At 35.8% G+C, this 12,511-nt stretch overlaps 1 protein-coding gene across 1 annotated transcript; it reads right to left on the bottom strand.

Annotated features, from left to right (window-relative positions):
- Window positions 1–1,418: 1,418 nt before the first annotated feature.
- On the bottom strand, window positions 1,419–10,808 carry grap2a (GRB2 related adaptor protein 2a). The gene is made up of 9 exons (XM_044050146.1): window positions 10,587–10,808; window positions 9,787–9,871; window positions 5,167–5,335; window positions 4,988–5,079; window positions 4,589–4,708; window positions 3,525–3,711; window positions 3,202–3,291; window positions 2,353–2,472; window positions 1,419–1,807 (listed from the first exon to the last, which is right to left on the bottom strand). Exons 3-9 carry the CDS (start codon window positions 5,242–5,244, stop codon window positions 1,625–1,627), a joined length of 870 nt encoding a protein of 289 aa, XP_043906081.1. The 5' UTR covers window positions 5,245–5,335; window positions 9,787–9,871; window positions 10,587–10,808; the 3' UTR covers window positions 1,419–1,624.
- Between the last annotated feature and the right edge of the window lie 1,703 nt (window positions 10,809–12,511).

Genomic DNA, 12,511 nt, shown 5'->3' with positions numbered 1-12,511 from the left:
AATAATAATAATGATAATGATAATAAATAATTACTTTTTTGATAGCCCACCACTGTTTATCCAAACTAAAACAGATGTTAATTTTACGTAAATATAGTTGAATTGAACTCTTTGTAAAATAGTTAATGAATGTGACTCGTCTTATTAATGTTTTATTATTATTATTTTTTGTGTTATTATTATTATTATTATTGCTATTATAATAATAATAGAACTAGGGTTGGAAAAGGGGCAGAATTTTTTTAAATTTCCAGAAACATTTTCATAGGAACTATAGTTTATGTTATATATTCCAAATGGGAAACATCTGTATAAAGAGATTCATACTCAACTGAGCTCAGATCATTACAATAAATTTTAAATAATAATCTGAAGGATTTTTGACGCCTTGAATCTACAATTTCTGGAAAACGTAGTGGCTAATTAGTCGTGTCACTTATTACTAGTTACAATTTTTATTTTTCATGCACTAATACATATACATACAGTATGTATATGTATATATGTGTATATGTATGTATGTATGTATATATGTGTATATATATATATATATATATATATATATATGTGTATAAAACTTTGGCTATTTAATTATAGCCCTAAATAATAATAATCTTAGATTTTTGCAGGTTTGCAGGTTTTTGCCACCTGAATGTTTTTGTTCTTGTTTTATTGGTAGAGATGGGATGATACCACTTTTCTGTGGCCAATGTCACAAACTCAAGTATCTACCGATACCGACGTCAGTCAGATACTTTATCACTTAAGGCCATTTATGAAGCTGTTTAACACATTTGTGCTGAGTCATTTCAAAGACATGGTTCTCCAACTGTATCTCAAATATTGTTCTCCCCAAAAAGAAGAAGGCTAAAATTTCATCTGTCTGATATCTCATCCAGTTATTTTGATCGATATCGGCCCCAAGGTTATAATAGTTTTGGATTTTTCATTAGTTTTGTTTTTTATTTTGTTTTGACTTTTTGTTTTTAGTTTTAATTAGTTTTTAGAGCCGGTTTGCTACATTTTATTAGTTTTTATTTTCTGTAAATGCTTAGTTTTAGTTTAGTTTTTATTAGTTTTTTGTGATAATATGGAGTATTTGTAGCCAGGTGCAATTTTTGTTTTCATTAACCATAATAACTTGATCGGACTGATACAGGAAACATGGAGTCGTCTGAAGCTTATTGTGAAATAAAATGTAAGAAAATAATTTTATTATCATGTCAGTGAGAGCTGAGGAAAGTACTGAAGCTTTCAGACATCAACACAAATCATTTTCTCTTTTATATATATTTATTTATATATATATATATACATATATATGTATATATGTGTATATATATATATATATATATATATATACATATATATATATATATATATATGTAGTATAAAAACACAATGACACTACAGCCTGAGCAGAAACCATTCATCCATTCATTGGCCAATAAGCACTTTTTCAAATAAATACGAACATGTAGTTCCACAGATGTTATTAACCCACGTGTGACACAAACATGTCAGTGTGAAAACATACACACACACAAGTCTTTGATGTGTGGTTGTAGAGACTGGGATGAGTCACAAATTCATCACCTGCAGAGTGAGCATGTGAAATCTTCCCTCACAGCTGTGTCATGGTGTAGTTGGCAGGAAACAGCCCGGTCTTCCCTCGTAGACGTCCTCTCCACCAGGACACGTCCGAGCGGTCCAGCACCTCGATGACGTCACCGGCGGAGAAGCCCAGCTCATCATCTTCCTCGGCGGTGAAGTCGTACAGTGCCTTCACCTGCATTGTGGCCGGTTTCTGTGAAGAATCAAAACAAACGCCATGGTGGATCAGTGGTAGGGCGAGTTGTCTTTCAACTGGAAGGTTGTGGGTTCAATTCCCTGACATCTATATATGTCCTTGAGCAAAGACACTTAACCCCATGTTGCAGCTTGTGAACGGTTGAAAACTGTAGTGTAAAGCAGATCAAGACTAGAAAAGCTCTATATAAATACAAACCATAATACCAAATCTTCTTTTGATTTTATTTGTTAGTAATGAGTAATAAAGATAGTTAGAGGAAATGTAGAGGGGTAAAAGTTGCTACAAATATAAAGTAAATTATAGAGATGTGAATTAAAAATTAGTTTATATTGGGTTTTGATAAATGCCATTTATGTCCTTAAGGTGATGAATGTAACAAATTTAAACATTTTGTACTTCAGTAAAGTATTTGTACTTTGTTACATTACAACAGGTTCCAAGCGAGCTGAGCCGATACTAAAAATGTGACATCAACCAAAATCCCACAACAGACACTTGTGTTTCCTCTAAGGTCAGAGGTCATAGGTCGTCAGGCTGACCTGAGGCAGAGGCATGGTCTCAGACGAACGACGTGGAACATTTGCAGCAGGCGTGACGGGGCTGTTTCTCCCTGTGTGACCGATGGTGTGAGCTCGTTCCTCCAGACCCACTCTCTTCACCTGGAAAAGGTAAAAACGACATTGTCATTACAGTCGTCTACAGTCGCATAACAGTCACCCACGGTCGCCTACAGTCATCTACAGTGGTTTAAAGTCGTATAACAGTTGTCTGCAGTCGTCCACAGTCGTTTACAGTTGTATAACATTCTACAGTCATACAACAGTCACCCACAGTAGTCTACAGTCGTCTACAGCTGTATAACAGTTGTATAACAGTCTACAGTCGTATAACGGTCGTCTACAGCCGTATAACAGTTGTTTACAGTTGTATAACAGTCGTCTACAGCCATATAACAGTCGTTTACAGTTGTCTACAGTGGTTTAAAGTCGTATAACAGTTGTCTGCAGTCATTAACAGTGATCACTGATGCAGTAAGACACAACTGTAAAGAAGCTCAATATTAAAATCCAAAATAATAAACAAATATTCAGTTTTTGATCAAATCTCAACAACACCTGTTATGAAGGAAGTGTAACTATAAATACACAAATAAAATGAATAGTGAGATAAAACCATGGGGCAAACTACGGGGGAGCCTGTATGTATATGTATGTATATGTACATGTGTGTATGTATATGTATGTATGTGTATATATACCATATATATGTATATATGCATGTGTATATATACATATATATATATATATATACATAGATAGATAGATAGATAGATAGATAGTGTGTGTACACATAATATTTTAAAGTATATAAAGAGAGAGAGAGCGCACCAGCTGACTGTGTGGTTGGTCTGACGCTCGTCGCGGTCCGGCTACGATCGCTGCAGCTGAGTGTTGTTCAGGCAAACTTCCCCTCTTCATCTGTAGTAAACAAACAAACACAGCTGTTTGTTCCAATGAAGTATTTTGAAAATAATTAGTAATAATTTTTTAGACCATAAAATGAAGGTGCATCATGACAAAACTTGACAATTTAAACGTGTAAAAAATAAGGCACTTTATAGTGTTACATTCATAATAATAAGATTAATAACAATAATCTTAGGTTTATGGGGGCCATAATTCAGCAGAGGGCCTCATAAGTGTCGGCAGACCTGAGCCGTACAGACGTTCCTGTTGGCCGAGGTGCCGTCATGGAGGTACATCTCCCTGGTCTTGGAGATGGAGGTGTTCTTGTAGAAGTCCACCAGTTTGTTGAGGGACGTGAACTTCTCTGACCACAGGAAGTAATGGCCCTGGTTGTCGCGCAGCACTTTGAAGTGCTGAACGTCACTTTCATGTCTGGGGAGGGGAAAAGGACGGATTTAATGTCCAATCAGTGACAGAGACGTACTCACATTTTCCTGAATGTCCACTGACTCTCTGTCTGCTGTGCTGGACCACCCTCTGCTGGCCAGAGAAGAAAACTACACCCGTTTACTTGTAAGATATGATCATTTTTTTGATGAGGATGAAGATTAATATGCTACGTTTTAGTCATATCACAGTGCAAAACTCACGTATTACTCATTACTACCAAATACATAGAGCTTTTCTTGATGAGCTGCTTTACACTACACTTTTCACCCATTCACACGCTGCAACATGGGGTGTCTTTGCCCAAGGACACACAGACATATACAGTCACTCACTCACTTACAGTGAGACACTCACTCACTCACTTACGCTCACTCACCTTCAGACACTCACTCACTGTCAGACACTAACTCACTTACGCTCACTCATTTACACTCACGCCCACTCACTCACTGTCAGACACTAACTCACTTACGCTCACTCATTTACACTCACTGTCCGACACTCACTCACTCACCCAGTCACATTCACACGCTTCAACGTAGGGTTAAGTGTCTTTGCTCAAGGACGCATAATAGATAAGTAGAGCCAGGAATTGAACCCACAACCTTCCAGTTGAAAGACGGCTGGCCCTACCACTGACTCAATCCTAACTCCTCACTTTTTTAATACTTTTACTTCTCAAACATTAGTATATTTTAAATGATTATGAGAATTCATTGACAAGTGATCATGTTTTGTGACCTGGTTAATGTGGACTATAAAACTAAAACTATGTGTAGTAAATAAAACTCCATATATAAATAACAACAAAGTCGAGCCTCGGGAAGTAAATGTATGTCAAAAAATCAGTTTTTCTCACTTGACAGAGATGGAGAATTCTCCCGGCGAACTCTGCGAGCCTCGGATCACGAACTCTCCGATATCCTTGTGTCTCAGCAGATCCTCGGCATCGTTGCGACTGGCGTTCTCCTGAAACCACCTGGAAAAACAACCACGGTAACTGTGATATTTGGATTGAAGTAGTTTTTGGGAAATATTAAAACAAGTTCTTCGTTTTTTGCTCCATGGAATAATGTTGTAAAAACTCACAGTTTCAAGGTTTGGGGAAACAACAATCAACACTTTTCACATTTCATTGACCAAACAAAACAGTGTGTAGAATTTCAGGTGAAGTTATTTGAATTAGTCAGTAATTGACGATGAATTAATTAAAACTGGTAAGAGTTCAGATCTCATTGGTGACGTCACCGCCTCGTACCTCGGATGTTGCAGTTCCAGGTAGTTTTGTGGCACAAAACCTTCTTCTCCATTCATCTCTGCTTTGTACCAATCGTCCTGTGGACTCAGAATCTGGTCAGAGAAGGGAAAACAATAAGTGGTGAATGACTAATGTATATAATATAATGAAGAAAAAAGCATAATTTAAATCCGCTCTACCTTCAGAATGTCGCCTTTTCTGAAGCTGAGCTCATCGTCCGCTGTTGCGACAAATTCGTACTTTCCTCTTGCTTCCATCAGGATCAGCTGATCAGTGAGGTTTAAAAAACAACCAAAAAAAAATGAAGACAACAAAGATGAGGGATGGCGAGGTCCACTGCAACTGTTTCTAGACAGAGAAATAAAAAAATATATCATTATTTTAATTTAACAAAAGTAAACTTTCATGCAACCTTGAGGATGCACTTTTTAATTTTTTAATTTTTTTGTTTAATTCTTTCTGATAATTTTGTGTTATTTTGAAATGTTACACTGTATAAAACAATAATAGTTACATTCATTACCTAAAGGACATAAATGTCATGACATTAAAACCCAATATAAACTAATTTACTTGACAAACACCCCCATCATTACAATACAGTATAAAATCATGCATTGAGTGTTAACATACTTTTAATCTAAGTCTAGGTCTTGGTTTTTTACTATTCAACCCATCTCCCTCTGATTGGCATAGATGGAATTTTCCTGGTAATCCAGCGAGTGGCAGTGTCGTTCTGTAAATGGCCTGTAAATTGAAGCCGAACATGACCTAGTAATGTTCCGTTCATCAGAACGGTTGATGGATAAAACAAAATAATAATTACAAGTTAAAAATAACCATGAAGGACCGTAACAATATCTCTCTCTCTCTCTATATATATATATATATATACATATATATATACATACATATATGTATATGTATAGATGGTGATATATTGTTCCATAAACAGAAAAATGTGTCCACTGTAAATGTTTCAGTGTTTGTTTTTAGGTAGTCCAGTGAAAGGAACAACACATGTAAGCGTGACACAGTGTTTCTGTGGCTGTTTACAGTAAAGGAACTGGAAAAAATAATAATAAACAATCTATTTTCAAAGGAGGAAAAGACACACGAGCCACTTCCTAATTTACTGTATATTTATGAGACAATAAAACAGAGGCAGATGTGTGAGGAACCTTTTCAGTACACTTTTTTTGGGGGGGTGGAAGTGGAGGTGGAGGTGTTGGGGGGGTAGCTGATTTGTTACTTGATAATTTTCTCATAGATGTAAAAACCCTGACTGTTTGTGGTTTCAAAAGGATGTGGTGACTTATCTTTGCTACTGCAGCTCTTGAGCGCGCTGCAAAATGATGACTTTAATCTGAGTTTGAGTGCATGAAGGGTGAAAAACCCCTCACTGTGACCTGTTATTTCATGATAGAATTGTACACATATTTAATACTTCCCTATTACATGATAGGTAATCATGTGGCATCATATTTTTTAATGGGCAGGTAGTATTTATGGTAATACCACTTAATGTCTAGTATTATTTCTATCTTGGTAAAAACAATGGTAAATAATGGACAAAAATATGACGTAAAACCATAACATTTCCAAAAAAAAACATCTGCTCTGGTTTGTAATACACTGAGTAAAATAAATCGTTACATTTGTCTCCTTACGGATATAAAATGTACACATTGGTAACAGCTTGGTAATGAGAGTTATCATAAATTTTCTGGTATATTTTCTGATTTTCTTCCTAATACTTGTGTACTACTGGTGGTACACGTACCACAGTTTGAGAACCATGGTCCTAAAGTGAACAGAGAGTCATGTAAAGGCTCTGTTTTTGAGGGTGATTTTCAGTACATAACTCTGATTTTTGGACAGGTATTTTTCTTTTGCTGTGACTTCTACACTGAATTCTGTTTTTCTTTCTTGTCTCAGTTTCCAGTCGTTAGCCTCAATACGTCCCCCCCAAGAAAACAGGCAGGTAAGAACCAAAGGAAATTAACATACATTTTTTTTTTAAACGTGCAAGACTTGGTTTTTATGGTCAGGGTTGGGAGGTTAGGGTTAGCATTAACCATTCTATTTTCTCCTACCTTAGTCTCTTAAAATGCAACCAGAAAATGAATTGAAACAGGAATACAGTATATAACTGCTTCCTTTTAGCTTTAATATTCTGTCGTGAGTTTTATATCTGAAATGGTTTTGTCTATGTAAAAATGTGTACTATCAATGGGATCTGTGTGGCTAAATAAAGGATAAATAAATAAACAGATGTGATCTGTATTTTTTAACTCTTTTGTAGAAACTGTGTTCAAGCATTTTCTGGTGAATAAGCATTTCTGTGGGTTCTTTTCTTTTAATTTAGCCTCAAGTTAAACTTCTACAACATGTGTTTATGAAACCATGACATTTCCAAAACAAGGCAATCAGAGATGGCAGACTTCACCCATTCACGCAACAAGCCTCTGTCAGCCTCCTGTTGGTCATATTGGCAAATGTGGAAACACAGACAGACAGACAGACAGACCTACTAAAAACAATAATAATAATTCACAGTGTCACAACATTTGCCACTGATCTGTACTTTTGTGATGTTTTCAACATCTGCTCTGGTTTGTAATACAAAGAGTAAAATAAATAGTTACGTTCGTCACCTTAAGCTCATTAAATGTACACACCAGTAACAGCTTTGTGATGAGAATTAATAAATGTTGGGCTATCAGAATTGGTATAACTACAATATTATCTATCTATAAATGTGAGGAACTTAACACATAACTGTCCGACGACAGGTTTCAAACATAACAAACGTATTCGTGTGGAATGGTATTTGTACAGACTTTTCACAGGAGGCAGATTTATTCTCTCTTCATCCTCCTCTTCCTCACATATACTTCACACACTGGTAAAGAGACATTAGATTAAGACGTGATGCAAGCATGGTTCCATTCCATTTACGTTAAAAGAGACAGATCCTGTTTTTTTCCAAGTTTAAGACGACAAACTTGACACTTCAGCCTTTTATTTTAATACTGTGCACACATTTCCTGTATTTTCTGGCTGTTTTCTAGTAAAGAGATGGACAATTAATAATTTATGGTCACAAATCTACTGAGTTTATATAATTAGTTAATATGATATAAGTTACAGGGAACACTGAAAGAGTGAAGTGATTTTTTTTGTCACCATTTACTGTCATTTATTTAGCTGACATTTTAGTTTGTTCTTTATATGTGAAGTTAAATGAAGTAAAGCTAAACATTAACAAATGAACAGATTAAAAGTTTGTTTTATTAAGAGAAAAACTTCCTCAGTCTCATCGACTGACCGTGGCTTTAAAGGGAAATAAATGTTTTTTCCAACATGACTTTTAATCTAATCTAACGATTAATATCTAACTCAAGTCTTGCACGTTTGAGTCAACACTTAATGATAATGTTGTTACGTCTGCTCTGGACAGAGATGTCACTGTGGAGAGTGTCAAAGATTCAGCAAACACACTGAAATTCCTCATATTGAACTTGTTGGTCTGAATGTAGCTAAGTTCGACTTATGTAGTAAAAATACTTCATAATATCTGTACTTTACTTTGTTATTCATATTTCTAGTAACCACTACATTTCCTCTTTCTATCAAATACAAATCAGGAGAAGATGAAGTGTTGGTAAATGTTCTGTATTCATATTACACTTTTGTAACTTTTCACCATTCACACACTGTCAACGTGGGACAAAGAGTCATCAGCATAAAGACGAGTGAATCTAATCATCACTTAAATGCCGACCTCTGATTGGGCAGAGAGTGTCGTCACTGAAGAGCCATGAGCACGAAGTCCGACACAAGAATCAAAGCCAACAATGTACAACAATTAAAAGGACTTAAAAATCCTACTTAAAGTTCCATAATTTACTTATACTGTAATTCCAAAATCTACTTAAAGTTCACTTATATTTCCAAAATCTACTTATAGTTCCAAATTCTATTTATACTGTAATACCAAAATCTAGTTTTACTAGAGAATGTCATCACTGAAGAGTAATGAGTGCAACGTCCGACATAAGAATCAAAGCCAACAATGTCCAACTGTAGATAAAAAAAGACGGAACTTCATCACACAGGAAAACAGAAAATATCGGTGACATCTGCAAATAACACAAATTTTAACATATCTGATTACTCTGCAAATGTCATTACTATACATAAGAAACATTTTTGAGGTACCCCACATGTTATATTCATAAATCCAGATTTATATTGGTTTATTTGTACAACTTGTTCCCTGTGGTTAATTATGGAGCTCTTTAAAAGATTCCAAAACAAAAACGTCTACATTTCCCTACTCAACATAATCATGACATTATCAATATCATGTATACAGTGTTTTCTTTCTGATTTTTAATATTATTTAGCTGGTATTATTTAAAAAAAAACAGCAAGAATTGAGGAAAAGAAGAATTAGGAAGGGAGAGAAGGAAGCGAGGAAACGCTGTCATGGAACTCACATGAAATACTAATGTGATTTAAACTGGACATAAAAGAGACATTAAAAACAAACAAGTAGTGACAAATGTGTCAAAATGAAAGAAATGGACAAGTGAATCAGTCGTTAAATGTGAATAAATGAATCAATGAGGTAAGAATGTTAAAGGACAGAGTGAAATAAACTTGTGTCAGACCCTAAAATTAAAAGTAAATGTAATATATCTCAGTTAAAAGAGAATATGAAAATTTTCTCAGGTTTTCAGGGAGTCTGTTGTTCCAAAGACCAGGACCAGAATCACGGAAACAGGACTCACCTCTTTTATGCAGATGATGAACTCACGTTCACAAATATTCCAGTAAAATTCTTCATACACCGTGTTTACAAAAGTATTCGACCGCCTGTCGTAAAAACAAGAAAACATCAGTATTTTAGAAATCTGAAAAGAAGAACTGAAAATGTTATCGAAATCGAAATTATAAGAGTAACATTCAACCGGTAAAACTTTAAATAATTCTAATTTGACATCTTAATGAAGAAATAATAATAATGTCCTTATTTTATTATTATATTCAAAATATATCAACTATTACAGAAATCTTTTTTTTTTTTTACCAATGCTGTTCATTTAGGGCAGCTGTGGCTTTGGGTGGTGGTTTAATACTTGGAATATAGATCAGAAATGAGGTTCTGCCTCATGGACACCAGGTTTTGGTCTCCATGAGGACTACTGGTCCCGACAAGGTCATTGTTTATCACAGAAAAATGTGTCACTATAATACAAAAACCAGGTCTTAACCCACAAACGGCTGTTTTTTTTTTTACAGAGGGTGAGGGACAAACAAGAATGTCCTCAGTGGTTTCTACGGTCCTCACAAAGACACACATACAAGAACACACACACACACTTAAATAAACTTCCCTAAAATGAAGCAACAAACAAAAGAACTTTGACAGTTGAATAAATTCACATAAAATCTCTTTAAAAACTTCTCTAAGTGAACATGGAACATTTGAATTAAAACATTTAAAACAACAATAAATCAAAATGTAAACGTGTGACACGAGCGTGAACGAGTGAGATGAGAGAAAGAAACGAGTGGAACTTTTCATTACCTGCTAAACGTGTTATTTCTAAGGCCGAGCTCCTGTTGTCTCTCTGCAGTGCAGTGAACGCAGCAGCACAAACAACGACATCTCTGTCTCTGTGAGTCCAACAAACTTTCACAGCAGCAGCAAACTCAAGTCCCGCGTTTTCACACCGGAATCACGTCTGAGCAGCAGCAGCAGCAGCAGCAGCAGCAGCAGCAGCAGCAGCTTCTGCGAGGACACGACTGAACAAACTGCCCTCTTCAAACAAGTGGGGAGAGTGTGTGTCACTTCCTCCTGCTTTCACAATAAAACCAAACAGCACACTTCATTCATTCATTCATTCATTCACTCATTCATTCATCCATTCATCCATCCATTCATTCATTCATTCATCCATTCATTCATTTACTCTTCAGTTTGAGTCTGAATGTTGTAAAACAAAAAAAAAGTGTGATCTTTGTTGCTCACATGTGAGAAGAGACAGTGTCGTTGTCAAAAATCAAAGAAAATCCCGACTTTTCATTGTTTACACAAATGTCTTCCTCCCTCACAGACGAGGAGATGTCGCTGATTCCCATGTCAGGGTTTCTGAGTTGGAACATTTATGCCAGGTTGTGCATTTCTGAGTGAATGTGAAGTGTTTTTTATGTATTTTAAATTTTTAGTGTATTGTACATAACTAAAATACTCACACTAACACACCTACTTGCCAAAAATGTGCTCACTGAAACCCATTCAAATCACTGTTTTTGACGCATCGTGACGAAAACTGTATGACGAGAACCGATGCCAGTATAGAATTTTTATAGCTTAATTTTTTATGAACACATGTCTCGGTGTGTTAACTTTATTGAAGTTAAATAAATAATCCTAATGGTTTTTATGTTGCTTCCCCTTCACTGAGTCCTAATGACATCATTCTTTTCTTCTGCCGCAGACGGTGGCTAATTAGTCAAACGCATCTGAGCAGAGTCATCGCTGCAGATCCATGTGACGCAACGCTACTTTGCATAATAAGTGATTTGCCTAAACAAACACACTTTTGCTAACGTTGCTAAGCTTTCGTTTCTGGCACCGACATGATCTCGTGTTGACCACTGTGACAGAAAAGAGAATTGTGAGCAAGCATTGTTGTGTTTTAGTTTAAATCTTTCTGCACTTCTGTGTTTACCGTTCAGAGATCTTCTGTCGTGTTTGTTTCACAGTAAATGTAGAGTGTTGTTATTGTTAGGTTGTGGCTAACGATGTAATATTCTCCACATCTACTTTTAATGAACAACCATTCACACACAATGAGGTCTTTTCACGTTTACCCAGGATTTTCAGCCTGGATTTAACGGTGACACACAAAATCTACATAATGTGAACACAACGTACAAGACTACGCCCTCGAACATAGTTTGGCACCGTTGCTAGGCAACATGAAATCTAAACACTACTATATTTGTATTCAAAGGTTACACACTGCAGCTTTAATGTAGTCAACTGGACGGCTGTGGGTTCAATTTACCGGCACTTCTCGTTTTAAGCCTCTGGCTTAAAACGTCCTGTTCTCTTTATCTTTTTGCGATTGGTGATACTCATACTACATTTCCCAGTGTGCACTGGTACACGCCGCTGTTCAGTACCAGTTGCCTTGTTCGTCAACCTCCTTTCCAGGATTTGTTTGCATTTGTGTAAGTTTATGAAGATCTTATTCATCAATAATATCAATGTTGTTGGTCCTCCTAAATATGTTTATTTCCCATTTAAGTTGCACTACAATATAATATATATATACAGTACATGTAGGTCTAAAATAATAGACAGTCATTGTCTACTGTTTTGTTATTGCAGAAACAAACTCATGAGTATGTCATTTAAATGATTTACTTTGCATAGCTTCTCTAATTTTCTCCATTTCTGTCTTTGATGTGTGTCCACAGGGAATGGTACGTGTCAGTTAGTTC

The sequence above is a fragment of the Solea senegalensis genome, linkage group LG19 (assembly GCF_019176455.1).
Source record: "Solea senegalensis isolate Sse05_10M linkage group LG19, IFAPA_SoseM_1, whole genome shotgun sequence".
NCBI lineage: Eukaryota > Metazoa > Chordata > Actinopteri > Pleuronectiformes > Soleidae > Solea > Solea senegalensis.
The sequence above is the reverse complement of the archived record's forward strand: the minus strand, read 5'-3'. Positions and strand labels throughout refer to the sequence as shown.

What these genes read in the sequence shown, in the direction of transcription:
- grap2a (XM_044050146.1), bottom strand. Translation starts at nt 5,244, where the DNA reads ATGGAAGCAAGAGGAAAGTACGAATTTGTCGCAACAGCGGACGATGAG. An exon ending in CTGGAACTGCAACATCCGAG is followed by an intron (nt 4,709 to 4,987) that starts GTACGAGGCGGT and finishes TTGTTTTTCCAG; the next exon opens with GTGGTTTCAGGAGAACGCCA. An exon ending in GGAACGTCTGTACGGCTCAG is followed by an intron (nt 3,292 to 3,524) that starts GTCTGCCGACAC and finishes TGTTTACTACAG; the next exon opens with ATGAAGAGGGGAAGTTTGCC.